Source organism: Poecile atricapillus, chromosome 1 (genome assembly GCF_030490865.1).
Source record: "Poecile atricapillus isolate bPoeAtr1 chromosome 1, bPoeAtr1.hap1, whole genome shotgun sequence".
NCBI classification, from domain to species: Eukaryota; Metazoa; Chordata; class Aves; order Passeriformes; family Paridae; genus Poecile; species Poecile atricapillus.
In genome coordinates this window covers 79,612,028-79,633,844 of record NC_081249.1, presented here as the reverse complement: position 1 = coordinate 79,633,844, position 21,817 = coordinate 79,612,028, and the positions used below count along the sequence as shown (strand labels likewise).

The following is a 21,817-nucleotide window of genomic DNA, read 5'->3' as shown; positions in this document are numbered from 1 at the left end:
TTGATTACTGTTGGCAGGTTGAAGGAAATGTCTTTTTTTTAAAAAAAAAAAAAAGAGAAAAAGTTGTATTTGTTCAGAGAACAAGAGTTTCCAGAATCTCACTAATATTTTTTTATGCAAGAATATTTCTCCTTAAAAAATAATTTTGTTCATATTTTTTGAGTTTGAATTAGTATGTATCTGTTTCTATGCAATACAGCCCATACGGCTTGTCATCAATGATTATTTTATCTGTGGAGAAACCCAAAAAGGGTTTTCCTTTGTTAACTTGTGGTCTGGCCTAGAGCTTGGCCGGTTGCAACAGAGTAGAACAGAAATAGAGGGGATCATCAGTGAAGTGGAGAGGCTGAGGTCCCTGGTGGCGTGGCTCTCATCGTGTGGAAAGGCAGATTCACAGCTGTATGTACAGCCTTTCAGCATTAAAAATGCTGTTTTTGAATGTGTTGGCAGTGGGAACTGGATGGCTGAGCACACTGATAATGATGTGGGGCTTCTTCCCACACCCCAGTGCTGGTGACTGGCAGGTGTCACCTTGGTGGCTTTGCAGGATGGGTCTGATCCCCACCCAGCACTCTGCAAACAGCTGTCCCCGTCACAGGAGTGGTGATCCCAGCAACTGCTAATTGCCAAACCTAATCAGCACTTGGGAAGCTCTACTCCAGTCTTGGGAGAAGGAGGCCTGGGGCTGATATGTGTTGTTGGGACGATGGGTTCTATTCTCCAAGTGGGTTCTGGGCTGTTTTGGGGATATGTATGTTGCCATACTCCTCGCTTTTCTGTAAATGAGCCTCTGTCCCTGACGCTGTCAGTCTACTCCCTTCCACTGCTTCAGTTTTTAAACACATACTTAAATGCATAAAAGGGATAATGTCTTTTACCCTTCTCATAGAAAATACGATCTTTCTGCTGATCTCAGTGTTAAACCGGGGTTATTTACTCTAAGTTTAGATTTTACACAAGGATGGGACAATGCCATCTGCACCAATAATACCCAGTGGGGAATTATTCCCAGAGAATTTTGCTTTGCATAAGGATTGGACGTAGGGACAATAGGATTTGCAAGAGAACATAAAAACTTTTAAGGAGAAATAAATCAAGAAATTACCAGGAAACCAATCGATGTTTAGTGATCAGTGTGAGCAGGGAAGGGTATGTAATATCTTGGCTCACTATCATCAGAAATTGCTACTGTGGGATTTGGCATGTTACCATATGTAGCTGAAAATGAAATTTGAACTTCTTTCATGCAAACAAAAATAACTTTCTGCCTTATTTCTTTCCCATTAAGAATGCAATCGAAATATTGAGGGAGAAGTTTGAAACATATTGATTTCATTTTGAAGGCATATTATTAAATCTCTTGAGGGCTTGTTGATCTTGAATCATTTCATTTTCATAGTGTTTCAGATTGAAAATTATTAGTAATTCTGTTTAAGTTGCAGCTAAATTACTAATTAACTTTCATCTCAAAGATTTTATTTCTTACATGTTTCTGGCAGCTCAGTGCACTCTCTACACAATGCAGCAGAAATTTTTTGTTACCTGCCTCTCTGTGCTCCTTATAATCTTATAAAGCAGGTTTGGAATTAATGAGCTGTCACGTCTTGGGTAATGAATGAAAAGAGCTGACAGAAATCCTTTTGTTGTTTAAGAAATTCCAAATAATTAATGGGAAAAAAAATGACAGAGGTTCTTTTACTGTTTAAGAAGAGATGCAACTTTCAAATTCTTTCCATGACAGAAGAAACTTTAAAATATGTATGAGAAAAATGGAGGTATCCCTGATTAATGGGTTAATTCCAGTTCTCTCTTCTGAGATAAACTTGCAGAATTTGAAATAAAAGAATTTTCTGTTTTGAGAAATAGCCTCCTAGTCTGCAGGTTCCTTATTCCACGTTCATCTCAGAAGTGAAAAATATTCTGGATTCCTGGATTTGCCACTGTGGACAAATTGAGTTAAGCGCTGAGCATGTTTATAGTAATCATGTATTGTGTACACAGAAGATTTACTAAACTGCAGGTTGGTTTTGTGGAAGGCAAGGTGTTCCCTTATGTTCTGTGTTTTTCTCCAGTTCCTGAAGTCCCACTGCAGCTGTTGAGAATAACTTGTACTGCTGTTTTTCAGGTAACCATCTCAGATGGGGGCACATCTCCCAAGCAATCCTCCGTTTGGGTGGTGGTCCAAGTTCTGGATGAGAATGATAACAAGCCACAGTTTCTAGAGAAAGCTTATCAGATCAAGCTGCCTGAGAGGGACCGTAAGAAAAGAGGGGAGCCAATCTACAGAGCTTTTGCTTTTGACAAAGACGAAGGCCCTAATGCGGAAATCTCGTACAGCATTGTGGATGGAAATGATGACGGGAAGTTCTTCATTGATCCCAAAACAGGGATGGTTTCTTCCAGAAAGCAGTTCACAGCAGGGAGTTATGACATCTTAACAGTAAGCACTCTTTCATTGACATACATGATTTGACTGACTTTTTTTTTTTTTCTTTTTTCCAGAAATAGGCCTTCCTGTATAAAGAGGAATATATAACTGTGTTTATGCCCTGCATGTAAGACCTAAATTAAGAAAACTAATATTCATATACAACTATTGCCAAAAAATCTGAGAGATCATTCATGCTATTGCAAGTCATGAGGTATTCTATGAGTGTTAAGTTAGCCTGCAAATTGTTAGCATAAGCTATTCCCTTGAATATGCAGAAATGAAGACCAAGCAAGCGCTTGTCTGCTCCCAAAGTTGTATCATGTTGGCTGGGGCAGCTACAACTACAAATGACTACTTACTTTTTGTGTAGATGCAGTTGTTCACCCGTACAGAGGGCATCTACTGTCCCAGTTATGTGGCTGCATCTAAGTACTGTGGAGTACTGTGTACTCTGTGTTGTGGAAGCAATTTCAGTTAAAAGAAATCTCAGTCAAAATTTTTCTTTCAGAACTGTAACCATATAGTGAAAGGAAGGGGGAATAAAATACGGTTGAGTTGATATAATGCCATATAATGGAATGTGTGCTGTTCATTCATAGAAATAAGCCAACAAGTTGTAGTTAAGGAGTTGAAATAAAAGTGTCAGAGGTCCATGGTCTGACATCTGGAAGCAATGTATCTTACAGGTGGGTTCCCTTCATAATGTTGGAAAAGGAATAAATAACAAAATGTTGAGAAATACCTAGGAATCAGAGTAGAGCAGCCTTCAGAGTACTTTTCCCTCTGACGACCTCAAAGTCACGTTTGAGATCTGAGCCTTCTTATAATGCAACAACTGAAGATTTTCTATCTAGAAACTGCTCATTACAGCCTCAGCATCTTTTCACAAAGGGCGGGACTGCCTGCCTGGAATGGAGCAGGTTGACAAGTGTTAGCATCAAACCCACTTAACACATTTCCAGAGGAAGAAATAGGGCATGATATTTCAGGCGGGAAAAAAGTATTTTCCATTTTTAAAAGATATTATAGCATCATTTTCACACCAGTGGTCCTATATAGCCAGAAACATTACCCTTTTTTTTTTAAAAAAAGCCCTTTTTGTTAACAGTGATGTTATCCATCAAAGCACCCATTTTGTAACCTGCATTCAGCCTTTTCTTAAGCCCAGTGTTTGTTGCTGCTCATCTTGTCTTTGCTATGCTAAATCCATTAAGCATGCCACACAAATATCAAGTCTATCCATCTTTCCAGAGGACTTTATAATAATAAGAATTAGCACCAATCAAAGCAGCTTTTAATGAACATGACAGCCAGGAGAAAGAAAAGAAAATACGGCAAATTTTTAAATTATATTCATTATGGAGAATGAGGGAAATTACTTGAAACTTACTTAATTTAATTAAAAACCCTGAGGAAGGCAATATAAGGAATATTTGTGTCCAACAGAAAACTTGCCTCTTGAAAGCAGTCAGACATGCTCTGGGTGAGCATGTTTTGAAAGTGCATGGTCTCACACAGGGTCATTACAAAGCTTCCTTCTTTGCTGCAAGAGGGAGCTGGGTACAAGATGAAATCAGAGAGGGAAGCTGGTTCTGGAGAGGAGGATCTGTGTGGGGAGTGTTTGAATTGCATCTGCAGGAGTTGTCATACCAGCATTCCTTAAACAAAACTTTTCATTTTAAAATCAGGTTTTTTTCAGTGAAAAGTCAAAGCATTATGCAAGGAAAAAAAAAAACCAACAAAGTGAGAACTGAGATGTAAGTGTTTATCTTCCTCTTTTTTCTTGGGATTTTACATACAGGATTACAAAACCCATTTTCCAAACAGTTACCCCACTGCAGTAGAATTAGGTCTGACCTGCCAAGCTGGGATGCTCAGCCTGAGCCCTCTTTTCTTTGTGCCTGCCAGATAAAAGCAGTGGACAATGGCCGGCCCCAAAAATCTTCAACTGCACGTCTCCATATTGAGTGGATAAAAAAGCCGGCACCCTCGCCCGTGCCCCTGACTTTCGACGAACCCTTTTACAACTTCACCGTCATGGAGAGCGATAAAGTGAACGAGATTGTCGGGGTGGTCTCTGTGGAGCCCTCTAACATCCCTCTCTGGTTCGATATCGTCGGTAAGTTGGGAGCCAGTGGTGCGAGGAGGACGCCCCGGAAGCAGAGCACATGGCTGTGTGGTTTTGAGAGCAAGAAAACTAACCGTGAAGCGCCTCCCCACCTCCCCCACCTCACCCCCAATTAAATCTGTTTTCCTAATGATGAAATGAAAATGCTATTTTAATACAGTGATAACAGTAGTAATAATAATAATAACAATAACAATAATATTCCTGCTTTTGTTATGACTCTTTAGCTAAGCTTAAAAAAGAGCGCTATATGGCTGAATTGGTTTTTTTCATACTATGTTATTTACTGCAATCTTAATGTTGTCTGTCATTTAAATTCTATTGTCATACTTTGCTAATCTCATTTCTAAATGTATTTATGGTATTAGACTTCCTGTCCCTCATTTCTCTCTTTCTTCACCTTTTTTTCTGCATTCTGTTCTTTTTTTTCTGCTTCCGACTGCCCTGCTTCAAGGTGGCAAGCATGCTCGAGAGATGTTCTATATTCTACAGACAGCTTGTGGGCAGAACTGTTCAACAGAAGGTACCCTTAGTGCAAACACATTTGCTAAAATACAACTATCCAGGCTGCCTTTTATTTTTTGCAAGTTTTTTGAGACAATTTATATTACATCTTTCATAAGTGCCTGTGACAGGATGCGATGCGACACATGGATGTGCTGCATTTCTTTCTATGACAGCTTTTACTGTATTTTTGTCCAATTATTATCATTTTATTCACGGATTTTCCACAGTTTATCACAAATAATTAATTCAAACTTTTCACAGTCCAGTGCCATCCATTTAACTGTGAAACAGAATGGGATGCCTCAACATATGGGTTACAAATGGAGCCACCAAAAGTTTGTCTTGAATGCAAGCTGAAACAGAGAAATGTGTTTTGATGTGAGATTTCAACCACAAAATTGCCTTACATAAAATTGCTTATAAAAATAGGGAGGGGGAAGCATCCTAAGTAAAAAGGAGAAGAAGCCATAGAAGTCTTAAAATCACAGGGAAATGCCATTAGCTGCCAAAATGACAGGGAGCAAAGGGTCTCGCTTGGTTGAAGTAGAGAAATGGGAGTCAATGTTCCTAAGTATTTTTTCCTTACTTCTGCTGCTGATTCAGATAATGTCATTTAAAATAACTCATTTAACATGTCAAAAGTGAGAAATTCCCTTGGAAAATTATTGTGCTTTTTAATATTTGCAGATACTTGTACGTAATGTTTGCATATCTTTGGATGTAAAACAGTGCATTTGCACAAAGTGTAGTTGTTTGAATGAAGGGTCATAAAGCAAATGCTATATGAAAGATTAGAGAAACAAAAAGCCTTTGCCATAGACTTAGCAGAAAGTGTGCATCAGCAGTCTTTATTTACAGGGATTGAGCCTGGCTCCCATTTCAGCATAGTTATTTGCAAATGGGTTTAGCCAACAGGAAGGACAGGGACCACAGGAGAAAGGGTCTGTCAGAGTTGTTTTCATCCACCTTTTATTGCCGGTTTGTGCAGGTGAAAGACAGAAGCAGCACCATTTTCTCTCTGAATTTGTAGCACAGTTTCTGATGTGCCAATCATATTAAAATTAAACCCAATGCTACTACCATGTTCTGGCGTTCCTGCTAGTCCCTGGGGGAGGACAGCATATGTTTTCTAAGGTTTTCCTACCATTTCCTTGGTTGCTTCAGTATGTTACATGCAGGTTATTAACTAATGTTTACATTTCCATTCCCTTCCTCACTGACCCTTTCCTCCCAGGACAAATCCATCTTTTTGATGTTATTGACAGTTTTTATCCTATTTGAACCTTTTGCTGGACTTCTTTTGGTCCTTTCCATGGCAACTTGACCAATTCTCATTAAAATGCTGCCCTGAGGGAAGCCTCTGCTCTTCCACTACATTCTTTTTCATTAAGAGTGACTTTCAATCAAGCAACACCTTAGAATGATACTTGATTTTTTGCCTACCAAACAGAGATGATAGGGAGAAAATTAGGAAATTTTAGCCTCTGTCATTCAATGTGGTCTTTATGCCTAAAGTAGTTCAAAGGATTTAGAAGATTTTCCCTATTTAAACAATTCTAATGGTTTCCCTCTAGTCTGCAGCTTCTGAAGTTGCAAGATGCTGCACCACTGCAGAGGTCACTGAGACAGAGCTTTCCTAGATTTAATGAGAAATCGGTGACCCTGACCGTCCAGTTTGGTTCTGTTACCACATTAATGTTTTCATTAAATATTGCTGCTGTTACAAACAATAGCACTCCAACAGCACTCATTTCTGCAACAGGAATAGCCAACAATCCTGGGCATGCAGAAGACCCTGCTGTTCCAGACATTTGGCATGCAAGGAGCAAAGACAAAGCCCATCCTGAGAGTTTTACAGACAGAGCACAGTGTATTCAGATTGCTGCTGTTAGCCAGTGTCAAAGCCCACATTTTGTCATTGTTCCTTGATAGCATCAACATTGAGGTCTAGTGCTGAAAAGCCCAATGAAAGATGTGGGGTATTTGTAGAAGTTAATTGTCATATATAGAAAGCTGTATGTGACTGCTGATGCAAGAGATGATTCGTGTGCTGCTATAAAACCAGACCTGATCCTGCTCCATCTGGTATTTTGTGATTCAGTACCTCTGCATAGTTCACAGTAATGTCAACAAAACCCCCGAAGGCTTATGTAGAGGCATGGTTTAATATAGAGTTTGCAGCTTGACCTTTCTCTTTATGACCTTTTCAAACTAAATGGGCATTGGAATTCCAGAGGATCTCTTTTTTAATGCATAACATGCACTTTCTCCCAGCTAAATAAAAGACAGGGAGAGCAGATAAAGTTTGGCTATGAAGTATTCTGTCTGCCTAACTTTGCACCTTAATTATATATACCTTAGGTGGGTGTTCTTGAGTCCTTGAGTTACTCAGCTCCAAGAGAGGAAGATGCCGCAGAGGCAGGAAGGTCATCTTCCACTGATGGACTAGAGAGGAACAGGATACTTGGATGATTGTTTCTTTAATAGCTGAGATGTCACACCTGGTTTCTGTTTTCAGACTGCATTCAATGCTATTCATAATTCATACAGATCCCACAATGTGAAATACATAAGTTGTATCAGTTGTATTAAATTTATTCAGTCATTAATAAGAAAGTAATTTTCAATGGGAGCTCCAAGAAAAGTCAGAGACCTTTATTTGTACCAGGTAAATTGAGCCCTTTCCGTTTTTCCCTTTGTTAATGATGGGGATGGTGGGATGACTACTTGAACACTGGAGCTAAGCTGCATGGTGCTAGTTTTTGCTTAAGTAGCATGTTGCACAGCATCTCTCTGGTTCCCCAAACAGTCTTCTCTCTGTCTTTGCTTCCTCCTCCAGCCTGTGCCTTTATAACAGCAGCCAAGCTTTGAAAGCACATCAGAACTTTTTACCAAGCGTGCTTAAATGCCAATAATTTTAATATCTATTAATTTTAGTTAATTGTCCATTTAATTAGTAGTGCTGCAAGTTTTCATTAATGTCAAAAGCATGTAGCTCCCTAGCCTTCTTTGAATAATCTTCTCTGAGAACTACCTAAAATACCTTCCTCATTTCTTAGTTGCTTTTTATGCCCTTGCTTTCAGCTTCTTAGCAGCAAACTCAAGGCTTTGACTCTCTTTACAGTAGTTCTGTCTAAAATTCAGAGTTTGCATTACTTTCTTTTTAGCATGATACAGTACATAAAAGAATAAATATTTGCCTGTCATTTTACTGATATTTATGATGTTATGGTTTAAATCGTCTGTAGTTGAATTTCTATTTCTTGAGACAGTCATTAAGTTTATTTCATATTCTTTGAAAAAGAAATGAAAACTTCGGCTTTGCTTCTTTTTGTGAAAATCCTAGAGTAGTTTAGTCTCACCTCTGAGTTTTAGGGTGAATTAGTTTTCTGTGTTTTGCTCTGATTCTCTTCCCTGACCAATGTGAGAAATGTAGCAATTGGCCCAGTTTATCATCACTGTTCACTACTGTCAGCTTTTTTTGGGACAAGACAAGTAAGAGTCTTCTCTGCACCGAGAAAATGTGGTTTAGAGGACTCTTCTCTAAATCAGATAATCTTCCATATTTCTTTTCTCCATTTGCCCATCGTGGCATGGTGGGCCAAATGAGACTTGTGTGAGGATATCCATATATCGTGGCTCTATTAAGTTTGAACATGGAACATTGTGTGCTGTTTGCTGTCTACCAGTGAAGGAACACTCCTGCCAGGTTTTAGCAACGTTTGAACTGGGGCTCTTCCAGAGCTCAGTGTGATCCATCCTTGCATCTAAGGCTGAACGAGTCTGATTCTCTGAAGTCTTCACATATTTCTGAGATGGTATTCAATTCCAGCCTTTTTGATCATCCCACTGGAAAATATGGAAGAAAGACCTCATATGGGATTCATTTGCCTACAAAATCTCCAGATTTGCTGACATGTTTTCTTCTCAGAGGAAAAAACTGTTTTTCTCAGCAGCATGACCCCATCTTAAAATGTGTATCAGCAACTGATAGGAACATGGGGAGGCTCAGCATTTTACCAAAAAGGAAACACATCTAGGAAAAGCCCTACCAAATAAATTAACTGCTTTCAGCAAAATGCAATATAAGAAGAATATGCTTGAAAATTAAAAACCCCAGCACTGAAATTAGAAAGGGGCAGAGATGCAGAGCCTACGTCCTGTGAGAATGCAAGTTTTCCTCGGCCTGCCCATTGCATCTCTCTCGTTAGCCTCACAAGGTTCAATGGGTTGGGGTTTTTTAGATACCTTTTTTATAAAAAGGAAAATTAATTCTTTCCAAAGTATACAGGACTTTTGTCAGACGAAAGATTGTTCACAGTGACTATGAAGCCAAGAAATAAGCTAAGAACGAAGGTAACAGTCTGGATTCAGATAGAAAATGAATTCTATACCAAATACACAACTTCAAGTCTGTTGGCTCAGAGGTGTCTCAGTTCATTTTCCTGAGATCTCTTTCTTAACTCTACTATACCAGCTGTTAAACTGAAAATAAAGGCTGTTCTAGAAAGTAGTAGTGAGGACCAGCTAATAAGATCTTCTGTACCAGGGGCTGTTTCTGTGGCTGTACTTGTAACAGCTGGAATTGGAAAATCCTATATAAACTATAACATGCTTTTAGATGACATAAAAAATTACTAGTTCTAAAATCTACTAGATCTAAAAATTTGATGCTTCCTGAGCTTATGCAAAAGCATTAAAATCAACCTCAAGAAAGTAAGGGTGAAAATCATCTCATTTAACTTTAGGTGTCCAAAGTGTAGACATAACTCTGCTAGGTGACTTTGGGACTCTTATCAATCCATTAGAGAGAAAAAGTATTTTCTGGATGAATTTTTGTCATTCCAACAACCAAAGATGGCATTTAAAGTAGATGTGGACTTTTCATAAAATTTTATTCAAAGTGCTTCAGTCTAATCAGATTATTTTAAGGGAAGTCTTTAAACTGTATTGAAGATGTATCAGCATTACATTTTAGGCTGTAATGATACCATAGACAACAGCTAATCCACATCTCTCTAGGGTTATTCAGTATTAAAATGCTTTCTCAGGACAACTTGTCTAGCCAGATTGTCAGTTCAATCATCTTGCTCTCTTTGTCGCTGATTTTCCCAAAGTGCCTGAGGAACTCACAATGTACTACCTTCATTTGAAGTATTTCTTTCCTAATGCAATTGCAAGCACATTAGCAAAGACAGCTTCTACATATCTTGTATCTGAATGCAGGGCTTAGTAGACAATAAAAAGGAAAGCATGTGCCATATGCTGGAAAGTGGAATAAGTAATGAAAATTCACGTTAATAAAACTGAGCAGCTGAACAAAATGCCATCATCCTTAGCCCTCTTTCATCTGAAGATTGTGATCACAAAAACTGTTAAATGGACAATAGTAAAATTGTTAAAACTGATACTGTGGGAGCTTATGGCACTGCAGGCAAACTCACTCCCAAAGGGTTGGTGCAGACACAGTGTCAGGCTTTTGAAAACAGCCTCCATCACCCCAGAAGCCAACACCTTCTCAGCTGTCACTTCTTAGGGCCTTAGCCCTCCAGCCTCTGCATGGGCACCTTCAAAAGGAAGTGGTTTCATGTGGAGTTCCCAGCTGCAGAAGTTTTAAAGAGAAGATTCCTGTTTGTTTTTACATAAGAATGATACCTCTCTTTTTGTGCAACTCCATCACCCATCTTTCAAAGATGATTGTGGTGGATGCTTCTAGTAGGCCTTGCATAGACTTAACACATCTATAAGACCCTTAATGTTTAACTTTGATAGCATTTTTATGTAATTCATTAATTCTTCAGTGTTTAATGCAGCTTCAGAAGCATTTATCATATGAGGACCTCATATAATGTTTTGAGCATATATGAAAGCCAAGGAGCAGCACAGACCATTTTCAGATTGCCTCTAGAACTGCAGATGAGAGGCAGAACCCCTTATCTCAGGCAGTACTCCCAGAAGTTCATCCATCTGCATGGTTCTTCATCTGACCATGGTCTCTTAAAATGCAGAAGACTGAATCATGAATAATTCAGGGTTTCACTCCAAAATATATTATAATCACAAATCTCACAGCAGGATGTTCTCTGATCAATTTGCCTCAGTGTTTGATGCAATTTCTGTCTTGTTTAATAGAAAATGATTCTATGTAAAAAGAACTGCATTGCCTGGTTAGTTACAGGTGTAGGCTGGGGTGGCTGGCAACCAAGATTAATTTGTTTGTCACTAGACCATTTTGGAAGATGTGAATAATGTATAAAAAATTCACATGATGGATTCAGTTCTTCTTTTAGCGGAAGAGTATACTTCAGTTAATGGAAATGGCTTGAAGAAGTTGGTCTATTTGCAGTAGACCATGTGGTGCCCTGAAAACCCAGCTCCAAGCCAGCAGAAGGTCATTTAAAACATTTATTGCTAATCCTTCCCTGTTACTTCTTGGAAGTTTTAAAGGCAGGTTTTTTTGGAAGTGTGTGCCAGTTGATAGCATATAATTTTTGATTGCTCATTTAAGATGGTTATTAAGCATCTCAAAGTATAGACTTGCACTTTGTTTTCATGGTTATCAGTATGAAACATTCTCTTTGGAAAGTGCCTACTGTCCCAAGGCTAGTTTCATTTCAGCTGAGATTTCCTTGCATGAATCTCAAGCTCTTTTCTTCAAAGGAGGTTTTCATGGTGCAATTTTTCTCAAGTAAATCAATTTCAAACATTAATTGGGGGAGAGAAACTTTCTTGCAAACTATTTTTTTTTAATTTATTTAAAAAAAGAGCACCAAAGATAAAATCAATGTCCAAATTCCTTGCTATTGCTTAAATATCAAGGACAGATTGCACAATGCAGGTAAGGAATGAGCAGTGTTTCTATCTGCCATAAATGACAGCAGATCCAGTGGCAGTGATTTCCTGGAAGACCACAATTTCATCTATTAGAGTTAGACCTGTATATATGGACATACATCTATTCAGCATGTGGAAATCTGATGGCACATCTGAAATTACTACATTTGGATCATTTCAGTGGGAAGAAGTTCACCAGTTCTGCCTTTCCTCTGCAGCAGTCACCTGCATTCTTATTTTTTCCTCCCGTTTTCTTTTACCCATCCTGGAATGTCTTTCAAGGCAAAGATGGACAGAGCAATGCTTCTTCTACCTTGCCCTTTCTTTGCAATAGCCCATGCAAGAGGTAGAAGTGAGGGTTCCTTCACATTATGGAATTCAGGGACTGTGATTTTGCTGTGTTATCTCCCAATCTTCAACTTCTTCAAATGCCAAAACCTTCTTCTCTCACTAAATGCATGACTGCTTCTGAGAATGAAGCCAGTTCCTGGTCAGCAAACCATGCAGATGAGAGAGCATGGAAGACTCTTCTCTACCCAGTCCCCAGCCCTAAAATTTCAAGAGCCATCTTGTGATGCTACCAGCCATTCACATATATCTCTCTTTATATATATTTCACCAGAGCTAAGTTAATGGGATGGATATTTTTCTACCTGTGGACCTCATCTCAAGAGGTTTCAGCACCTGTTACACAAGTCTCATAACCAGTGGGGTTTGAAAGGCTTTTTGTCTCTGTAGAACTGGGTTGGCATTGAATTGCTGTGTTATGAATATACCTTAAGAGTTTGTCTGTCAGCAGTGTTGTGTCCCACCTCACCCTGTCCCTAGCCTCCAAAAATCTCAGACTCAACTAATAATAAATTACACTTTATAGATGAGTGAGTAAGAAAACAGCTTATCAGCAGGGAGTGTATGCTTTGCTTTCCAAAATAATGAGTGGTTCAAATTTATAAACTATATCTGTGGCTGACAAGTCTTGTAACCCTTCAGTCTGAAATGATATTTGAGATTATATTATTTATAGCTTTCTTTCACTTTTTAAAATATTTTTTTTTTCTTTTCTTTCACTCAGTACTTAGGAGGGTTTTCCCACTGCTGCATCATTCAGTGTGTGTCAGGAGAAGGGGCTGTTAGTATTTGAACAGTGCTTTGTGAGGATTTTTTGTGCATTGAAAAGAATTTAGGTTGTGTATCCTGTCAGATCTATTTGAATAATTCCTAAAAGACTGGCAGGATTTGACCTTTGCTGCCAGTAATTATCGTTGTCCCTGGTATTAACATAATAAATCTCTATTTGCTTTTTTTAAATTTATTTTAATTGTAATTTGTAAAAACTTAAGATTATGGTATTTGCACCCAGAAGTATCAGTGAGAATTTCCTGAAAATAAGATTTGTAGAATAAAACCCTTTGAAATGACTTCTATACAAAAAGATGATTATTCTTGTTTGTTATTCAAACTACAAGGGCACATATCTTAGGGGCTTATAGCCATTTGATTCTTTTTACAGATTCAGCTATAGTTTACTTAAATGTACTGCTAGATTTTTTATTCTTTCTTTCTGGCAATACATTTTAATGATACCTGCTTTTCAATATACAGACTCTGCTTTGAAATATAAATGAGTTATGAACAAAGAAGTATCACTAGGCGTACTGTGTACGCTAAGAGAGGCCATTAAGATGGCACTAAACAGATATGCTCATTTTTAGGAATACTTGCAATTGAGATTTTCAAGAGATGGCTAATTTGATTGTATTTTTGTGCAACAATTAGGAGGGAATTACGATAGTTCTTTCGACGCGAAGAAGGGAGTGGGCACTATTGTCATTGCAAAGCCCTTGGATGCAGAGCAGAGGTCAATGTATAATATGACTGTGGAGGTCACCGATGGAACAAACATTGCCACAACTCAGGTAGAATATCACATTCCTTTCTTGGCAAGTTATTCATTTGTTACTGGAATGTATATGCTATAAAAATTATTAATTTTTCCATTCAAGTGAAACCTCATCCTTTGAGACCACCAATAACTAATGGAGGGGGTATTTTTCAGAGCCTTTCCATCTGGCTATAAAGAATCGGCTGTTGAATGTTTCAAAGCATTATTTCTCCTTTTGTTCTCTTCCTGCTCACATGAAAGTAATTTGCCTTCCTCCAGCTGAGGGAGTCCCTATCACAGGCAGCTAAGCCTAGATTTTGACAATTGTGTCGCCCCATAATAGTCCAAAATACAATAGTGCTCCATGGTGTTGGGGAATATTGCTATTGATTGTGTTAAATGGAGTTTATACCTCTCATCCTCCAAAGACCCAAATGTGGGACACAAGATCAATTGTTCAGAGAAGAAATTGTTCCGAGGCAAAACTTAAAATTCAAAGACTACCTCCTTTAGTGTCACTGCCTGTGATTACACTGTCTTCTATGAAGCAGCCCCACTGAAGCTTTTTGAAACCATGCTTGCTTATCAGGCTCGTTGCCTTAAAAGTTGGGTCAGATAAACGTGACCAGCTGGAGCAATGCTGGCTCTGACACGTCTTTGTAGGAGAGACCCTGATGCAGAGCCTAGGTATCTGTTCCATGGGAACCAGTCTGGAACTGGGTCATGGCATGAGGACAGGGACTCTGAGGTCCAGGTGTGGCACCAGGGAGACTTCAAACAGCAAAATCCTTTGATATGAGGTGGAGTTGTGGCCTGTGGATTACTTAGGGCCTGAAATTCTACATCTGAGTTACTCCCCAAGTGTAAATGGAAAAAAAATAGGTTTGTGATGTTATTTTCTTTTTATAATTCAGGAGGAAAGCCTGAACATTTTTGTTTACATATATGCATGCACATGCAGATGCTTCTGTTGTACCTTGCCTTTTTGCTCAAATGCTTTGGATGTAAATCTGTATTCACTGAGCCACAACACCAGCTTTCCTAAGAAATTGTGTAAATCATTGAGTGTTTTCTCAGTCTGAATTCCTGTTTATATATTCTGTTTATAACCCAGCCCTAAAATGTCTGATGTTTCCTCCCAACAATCCACCCTTGGTAAGAAAATATTAGTTGATAGTAAGTTAGGTGGAAGGAAAGCCACTGTTTTCCCTGTTAGTTTCAGAATTAATTGCATCTTTGCTAAAAACATCCCTCACTTTAAGCTTGATTATATCTGGCCCATGTTCCCTGTTATGCCTTTCTCTGCTCAATTAAGGAACTCTTTAAAAACTACTATTTTCTCCCCAGGAAGGCACTCACAATACTCAAATCACCTCTCAGTCTTCTGGTAGACAAATGAAGGAGAATGACTGACCTCTTTATGTTCCCTTTCCATAAGGCATTTTCTTCAATATTTGAATTTTTTTCTTCTTACTATTATTTTTTTTGTTATGCTGTGTTTTTTAATCTTGGCTACACTCTTAGTCCACATTTCAGATGGTGTTGAATACCTAATGTGACCTTTTTTCTTTCTTGCGAACACTTCAGCCAAAAAAATATTAAAAAGCTTAGGGAATTTCAAACATGCTGGATTAAAGTAATTTCTCATGGACATTGCGTTTATTGTTTCTGCTGTTTTTGATTTTATAAGTTGACCCATGTAACAGTCCTCAAAAACCTAGTTGGATGAAACCCCTACATTTTTAATTAAAACATATGGTAAAAACATATTTCAGTAAAGCTGTTGCATTCTAAAAGAAGCCTGAGCGTTCTTTTTAACAGCGATGTGACCCATTTAGGAATGTAAGATAATTTCAGATTGCAATAGTACAGTATTAATAGTGGGTACAGACCCTTCCTTCCCCTACCTTCTTCTCTCTGTGTAGATACTGTTTAATTATTTCATTGTGGCCAGGGCATCCGAGTATGTGTTTCTTTTGGTCTTCACAATAGATTTCAAAAGTGATTTTTATCTGAAAAGTGCCAGAATTGTGGCCTTTCTATTTATTTCTTCATTTTGCAAAACTTCCCTACTGTATTTTTAGCTGTACTTTGGAGCCTTTGGTTATCTTACTGATCTTAATTTCCTTTTAGAAAAACAATGAAAAAATGTAAAACTGATAGGGTTAATTAAAAATGTCATAGAATAGATCTATTTACTGATAGCTCTCAGTCGCCTTATTCTGATTTTTGATAAAACAACATTTTAAGTATTTTGTTCTATGTACACAGTACCACCTGGATTTTTAACTGTAGCTGCAGGAGGTTATGGTAGAAGACAAAGTGGGTAGAAGGCAATTTTATAAATACGTCCCCTTGAATAACAATGAAATAATTTAAAGTATGATGGTTTATTATGAAACAGCTGATGATCACCATGTGCAATGGAACACTTGCTTTTTATTCCAGCCCAGCTGTTTTCCTTTATCTCTTCCTGGCCTTTTGTCTATTATACAGTTGGAGGTGGTAAAATACAGCATAAAAATGCCAAAGATTTTTGTTTGGGTAACATGATCCTTTGCATGGACTTGGTGAAATTTCTTCAGCAATGTCCCTGCACATGACTTAAACTCCAACACTTCCTTCATGCCTTACTGTGCACATGGTTCATTACTGTACCGGGAAAGGAAGGAAATCATTTTGATTTAAAAGTTACATCTGTTGTAATAATGGTTCACTGTTGTGAAAATAATAAAAAAAAATTTAAAAAATCTCCAAAGTGAGAACCAAAGTGCCAGGACTTGTTGAGCCACTGCCAGTCACCATGCTGCCCTTCCATCTATGCCCAAACCATCCAGGCAGCAGTTGGGATGAGGAGGAATGGAGATGGGAGAATATGAAGAAATGTTGACTTGTTAAATTTATATATTTGAAGTGTGGGTATAAAACTTCAGTCATGGTGATTAACTTCTAGAATGGCTAAGTCTCCTGATCTAGCCAGGGAGAATTTTTGCTTTTTCCCTTTCTTTTATCCCTCATTGCTTGAGGCCAAGCAGTCATTTATTAAAGGCTGAGGGCATACTTTTTCTCTAAATTCCCACGAAACACAACTCCTGCAGCTGCCAGGCAAACTGCTGGCCTTGCAGAAGGATTGGGGCTTCTGTGTCCAGTGTGCTGGAGAGAGAGATGGGACAGCAGCTATGTGCAGTGACTGCTGCCTGCCATGGCCATCAACTCCCCTTGGGCTGCAGAAGGGTCTTGAGCCCTTGCTTGAGCAGAGAGAAGTCTCTCCTCAGAAGGATTCATTTTAATGGCATCTAAATGCCTACTCCTGCCACAAATTTGACTCTGAAATATTAGAAATTCTCCTGGTCATGAGTCAGGTTTATCCCAAACCTCTTTTTTTACTGAACAACTCTGATCTTTTACCTACAGGCGCAACAGAGGAGTGGAATAGCATTTATTTACTTATTTATAGCACATACTCTTGAGTTTTGCTAAAATATCCACAGAAATAGAGAACTGGGGGGAATCACTGAGCTACCATTTAAGTTATTATAATGTTTCAATTTTATTGAGAATGTTGTCCTTGTAGATAATTATATTTTTCTAAGAACAGCCTCTGGAGTGATGTTACTATGTGCAAAAGATGGTTTTACTCTTCTTCCTTTTCCTACCTTCTCCTTCTTTCTCGTCATCGTAATTGCTATAGAAAAGATGTGCTAGAGCATGAAGGCTGTTGCTTCCAAGCTAGGAGGCAAAAAGCACCTCAGTTTCACTTACTGCAAAACCACCTGACTATTTGCCAGTAGAGTGGGCACTCAGAGGGTAATGTGCAATTCCCTCAGAAAAGTTTCTGCAGATCAATACATGTTCACTTATAATACCTTCTTCTGGAGCCCACCAGAGTGGAAGAGCAGACAGAAGTTACTTACTGCCCCTTTCTGTCTCTTCTTGCAGAAGGGTTTGGAATTTAATTTATTCTTGTGCTGGGAATTGACTGTTAACTCTGAGTTTCTGTCTCACCTTTCAGAGATCACCTTCTCTTTACAACATTTTCTTAAGAGGAGCTGATCAGTCACCCTGAGTGAGGGTGGTTCCCTTAAATGAATGGTGAAAAGCTCTTCATAGAGGACCATGGCCAAAATGTAGATAAGACATTAGAGCCTGCCAGAAGCAATTCTGGGCTGTGGATTCTTCTAGGGCAGAAAAAGAGACATGGGGATTCAAATCAGTTTTTCGCTTTTACTCTGTTGAACATTTCCTCCTACCTATAACCAATCCAATCCTTGATTTTTTTTTCTGTCACATCCAGTAATCTCAGCACTGCCTTGCCTATGAAGCAAAGATTTTTCTTTCAATTTTAACATAACACAAAGAACACAGTAAAGTATAAATAACTGGCCACTGAGGTTGGTAGGGAAACTGAATTTTTATGTTAAACTTAGGGTTTGGAGGAAAGAAGAACTTGTCAGGAAGTAGAAAATAAAGCTATGTGGTAGCACTGTTGAAAGCAATATTGAATCAAAATACATTTCAAAACCTGTACAGAAGTGTAACCTGAGTTTAAATAATTCAGGCACTTAATAGGTTGTACTACAACACGGTGCCTAGACCAAGCAATTAGCCAAGCAGATTCTTCTAGCTTCAAATGTCTGTAAAGCAGCTGCTGGCATTTACCCAGTTTTCACTCCAGTATGTCTGTGCCTAAACCAAAGGTATTTGTTATGGGCAACATTAAAAACAGCTTTGGAAAGACTTCCTGCATTAGGTTTTGTCCTGCTTTGATTTGATTGTATTTCTCTAGGCCTTTCACTTACCATTTTGAGTACAAAGTCTTTGCTAATGCTCTGAGTGTTACTTTGCCTAATTTATAATCTTGGAGGCCCGTGATTCCTTTATTTGAAACTTGCTTTAACTGTGGGAAATAGGAAGTGAGCAGGGAGAAGCAAATCTTTTATCATGAAGCGCTTGTTCAGACTATAAATTAGGCTCCACACAATGGACGCAGAAGGAGGCAAGCCTGCCTTTCTGAAGCCCACAATGCACTGGAAAAGATACGGGCTTTCAAGAAGAACCAGGCAGAGACTGGTTTGCTGCATGTTGGCTTTATGAGCGTGGAAAAGGACTTTTGGCTAATGTTTGTCAATGAAAAGTAGTTCAGTCAGTAATCTTGAACAGTCGTCAGCAAAGAGAAATCCCTACTTAGCAGCCAACAAACAGTAAACATTTCCATTCGTCACCTTTTGGAGATGTGTTGGGAAACTTTTAAAGCCTGGCTTTGATCCTACACAGTGGGTATTGTCATAGCTTAACAGCCTGGGCACCTACGCAATAATGAAGGATATTTATGCCACACAGCTCGTTCTTGCCCTATCTTCCATTTGGGAATAAATACGTAGAAAATACTAAATTACACAGACACTGGGAGTTTCTGAGTCACTTGAGTAGTGTAACACTTGATTTGAAGTGAAGGATGTGCTACCAGCTGGCTAAAGTGTAAGACTTCAAGGACCCTTATGCTCACCCTTTTGAAGTCAACAGGAAATTTTTCAACAGTACCAAGATATTATGCCTAAAGTTGGCAGCCATAAAATGAATTTGAGAAACTTTGCTCATATTAACAATCTGGTGGCACTCAGTTTAGTCAATTTCATGTATGTTTGTAGGATCAGGTTTTCTATGAGCCTGGTATTCATGCGAGTGTCACATTTTCCTTTATTTCTTTTTAAGGAACATCTTACTAGGAGTTATCCTGATGAAGCAGGAAATCTGCATAGGAAGGATGGCATTTTAAGGTGACCTAATAAAAAGGCTGTGGCTCAAAAATAAACTTAAAACACCTTCCCCACCTTGACCACTGCCCTTCACCTGTGATTTTGGTAGCCTTGCTGCAAGGCATTTTTTTCCTGGGCAAAATATGGGGATAATAGTCACTTTCTCCTGAGAAATGTTGTAAGAACTATGGGACTAATACCTATTTAAAATGGGACTAAAATTCCATTTTCTTTTACCTGATTTTGTTTCAAGTAACTCCCAAGATAGCTCAATTTTTAAGAACATTAAAGAATTCCATTTATAGGTTTAACAGAGCTCTGTATAATCAGTATTCCCATATATAACCTAACTTTCTTTTGTTGCAAGGAAAATACACCCCCCTCTATTAAAGGAGAGAAATGTTAAAATTACATTTGACTCTCGGGGATTTTGAAGGACAGCTGACAAAAATTAGAAATACTCTTAACTGCTTAAATAGAAGAAATTGTGAATCAATAATGACTTCTTTATTCATTAGCATCTCTAACCCACCACCTTCCATCTCCAGATGGAAGTGGCTGTTGAAGTGCAAAGCATGTAATAAATAATGTGTATTTCAATGTAGATCACTTGACAAATCATTAAAATACTGGCATCTCTAGGGAGGAAGATGCCTGCTACTTAAACAGGCACTTGATCACTCTTACAGTAGATGTGAAGTGAAAGAGAGAAAAGAAAAAGAAGGAAAAATAAGGGGTTTTTGGCAATGATCAAAGCAATTTTAAGTGCTTAGCTCCCTGTAACTTTGATAATCACAGTGAATGAGGGCCTCAATTTTTTTATCTTTACCCCCTCCATGCCTCACACTCCCCAAACATGATTATGTCCGTATATGTGTCAGGGCAACAACTTACACCTTTTTCAGTGGGAAGAAATGCTGCTCTCTGAATCCATACTGCAATTTCCATAGTCTCATGGGTTACCCTTGGTCTCTGATGCTGATCCAGTTCCACCCTGTTCACTTTGTGCAGTCTAGTGAAGGCAAAAATCATGGAGCCATGGCTTGGACAGTCATAGTGGGATGGAGAAACCTTTTTTCCCTTTTCTGATTTCTCAGTTTGCAGAGATCCCAAAATGCATTAGATATTACAGGAAGTGAATCGCTGCTCTGGGGTGATCATAAAGCATGCAAACAAAATAGCATGTCACTTCTGTAGCAGTACTTCTAAGACACTTTGGTGTGCTTCTGTACATTTATTTTTTTGTCTCCCAGAACATCTTCAGCTTGCTCACACCATTTTAAAAAATAAATTCATGGATACAAGCCTGTCCCCTTACATGGAAGCTTACTTGTTCAAGTTAGGCTGTACTGTACTGTTGCCAGCAGAGTCAAACACTATTGGTGTTTTCAACCCATTTGAAAAGTTTATACTTCTCTGTTGGACTGTCTAAAACGATACATGACAAAGTTTTTGGTCATGAATGAAAAGAAAAAATAAATTATCTGTGTTAACAGTGAAGCAGTAAAATAATCCAGTCATGTTATAGTGGTACCTGTCTAGGACTGAGAGTATCGAAACTGCTCAAGAAAATACCTGTAAGTATTAAACACTGATTATCCCCAACTCCTATTTTTTTCTCTTGTCTCTCCCTTACACTAAAAAAAGCGGTTCAGCACTGGCTCTGTGCCCCATTAGATTAGAGTTCAAGACTTTAATCTTTTCCTCAGGCTTTCTTTCATATGTTAAACTAGTTTCTTCACATATTTTTAAGACATATATTTGGGTGGATTTTTTTCCTCAGATCAGAAACATGCTTTGATATATTACAGCAACAATAAAACTATAAAAACCTAAGTAACTCTTCATCATTATTACAGGCCTAGTAATGTGTATTACCCCCCAATTTTATTGCTATCTGTCCAAGACTGAAACATAACTTAATATAAGCTTCACCCTGCTTCACTCTGGCATGCCATAATCTGGTGAAAATTAAATTGTATGGAATCCAGGTCCTATGCCATTTAACTTACAGAGCATTTTATTTCAGCTGTCTTTTGAACAGTTCCCAGGCTAGTTCATTACAACTGCTTCTTACAACTGTTCATGTTCCTTCTGGTAATGTATTCTGCAAAGCCTTCCACATATCATGGAAATCTAAAGTTTCATTTCCCTCTGAGGCCAACATCTGTTTGTGCAATATTGCAGTAAAAGTATAGCTGTATTTTCCTTGTGTTAAGAAAGTATGGGTGAACAGGGCTTGATCAAGCAAAATAATAAAATATTTGCTCAAAAAAGAG

The 21,817-nt window shown here is 38.4% G+C and overlaps 1 protein-coding gene across 1 annotated transcript in view; it reads left to right on the top strand.

Annotated features, from left to right (window-relative positions):
- FAT3 (FAT atypical cadherin 3) overlaps positions 1-21,817 on the top strand; it is a 398,795-nt gene that overhangs the window by 287,459 nt on the left and 89,519 nt on the right. Inside the window, exons 6-9 of the mRNA XM_058828676.1 lie at positions 2,126-2,440; positions 4,340-4,550; positions 5,014-5,082; positions 13,677-13,816. Coding sequence (XP_058684659.1) covers positions 2,126-2,440; positions 4,340-4,550; positions 5,014-5,082; positions 13,677-13,816 — 735 coding nt within the window. The remainder of the gene's footprint in view (positions 1-2,125; positions 2,441-4,339; positions 4,551-5,013; positions 5,083-13,676; positions 13,817-21,817) is intronic.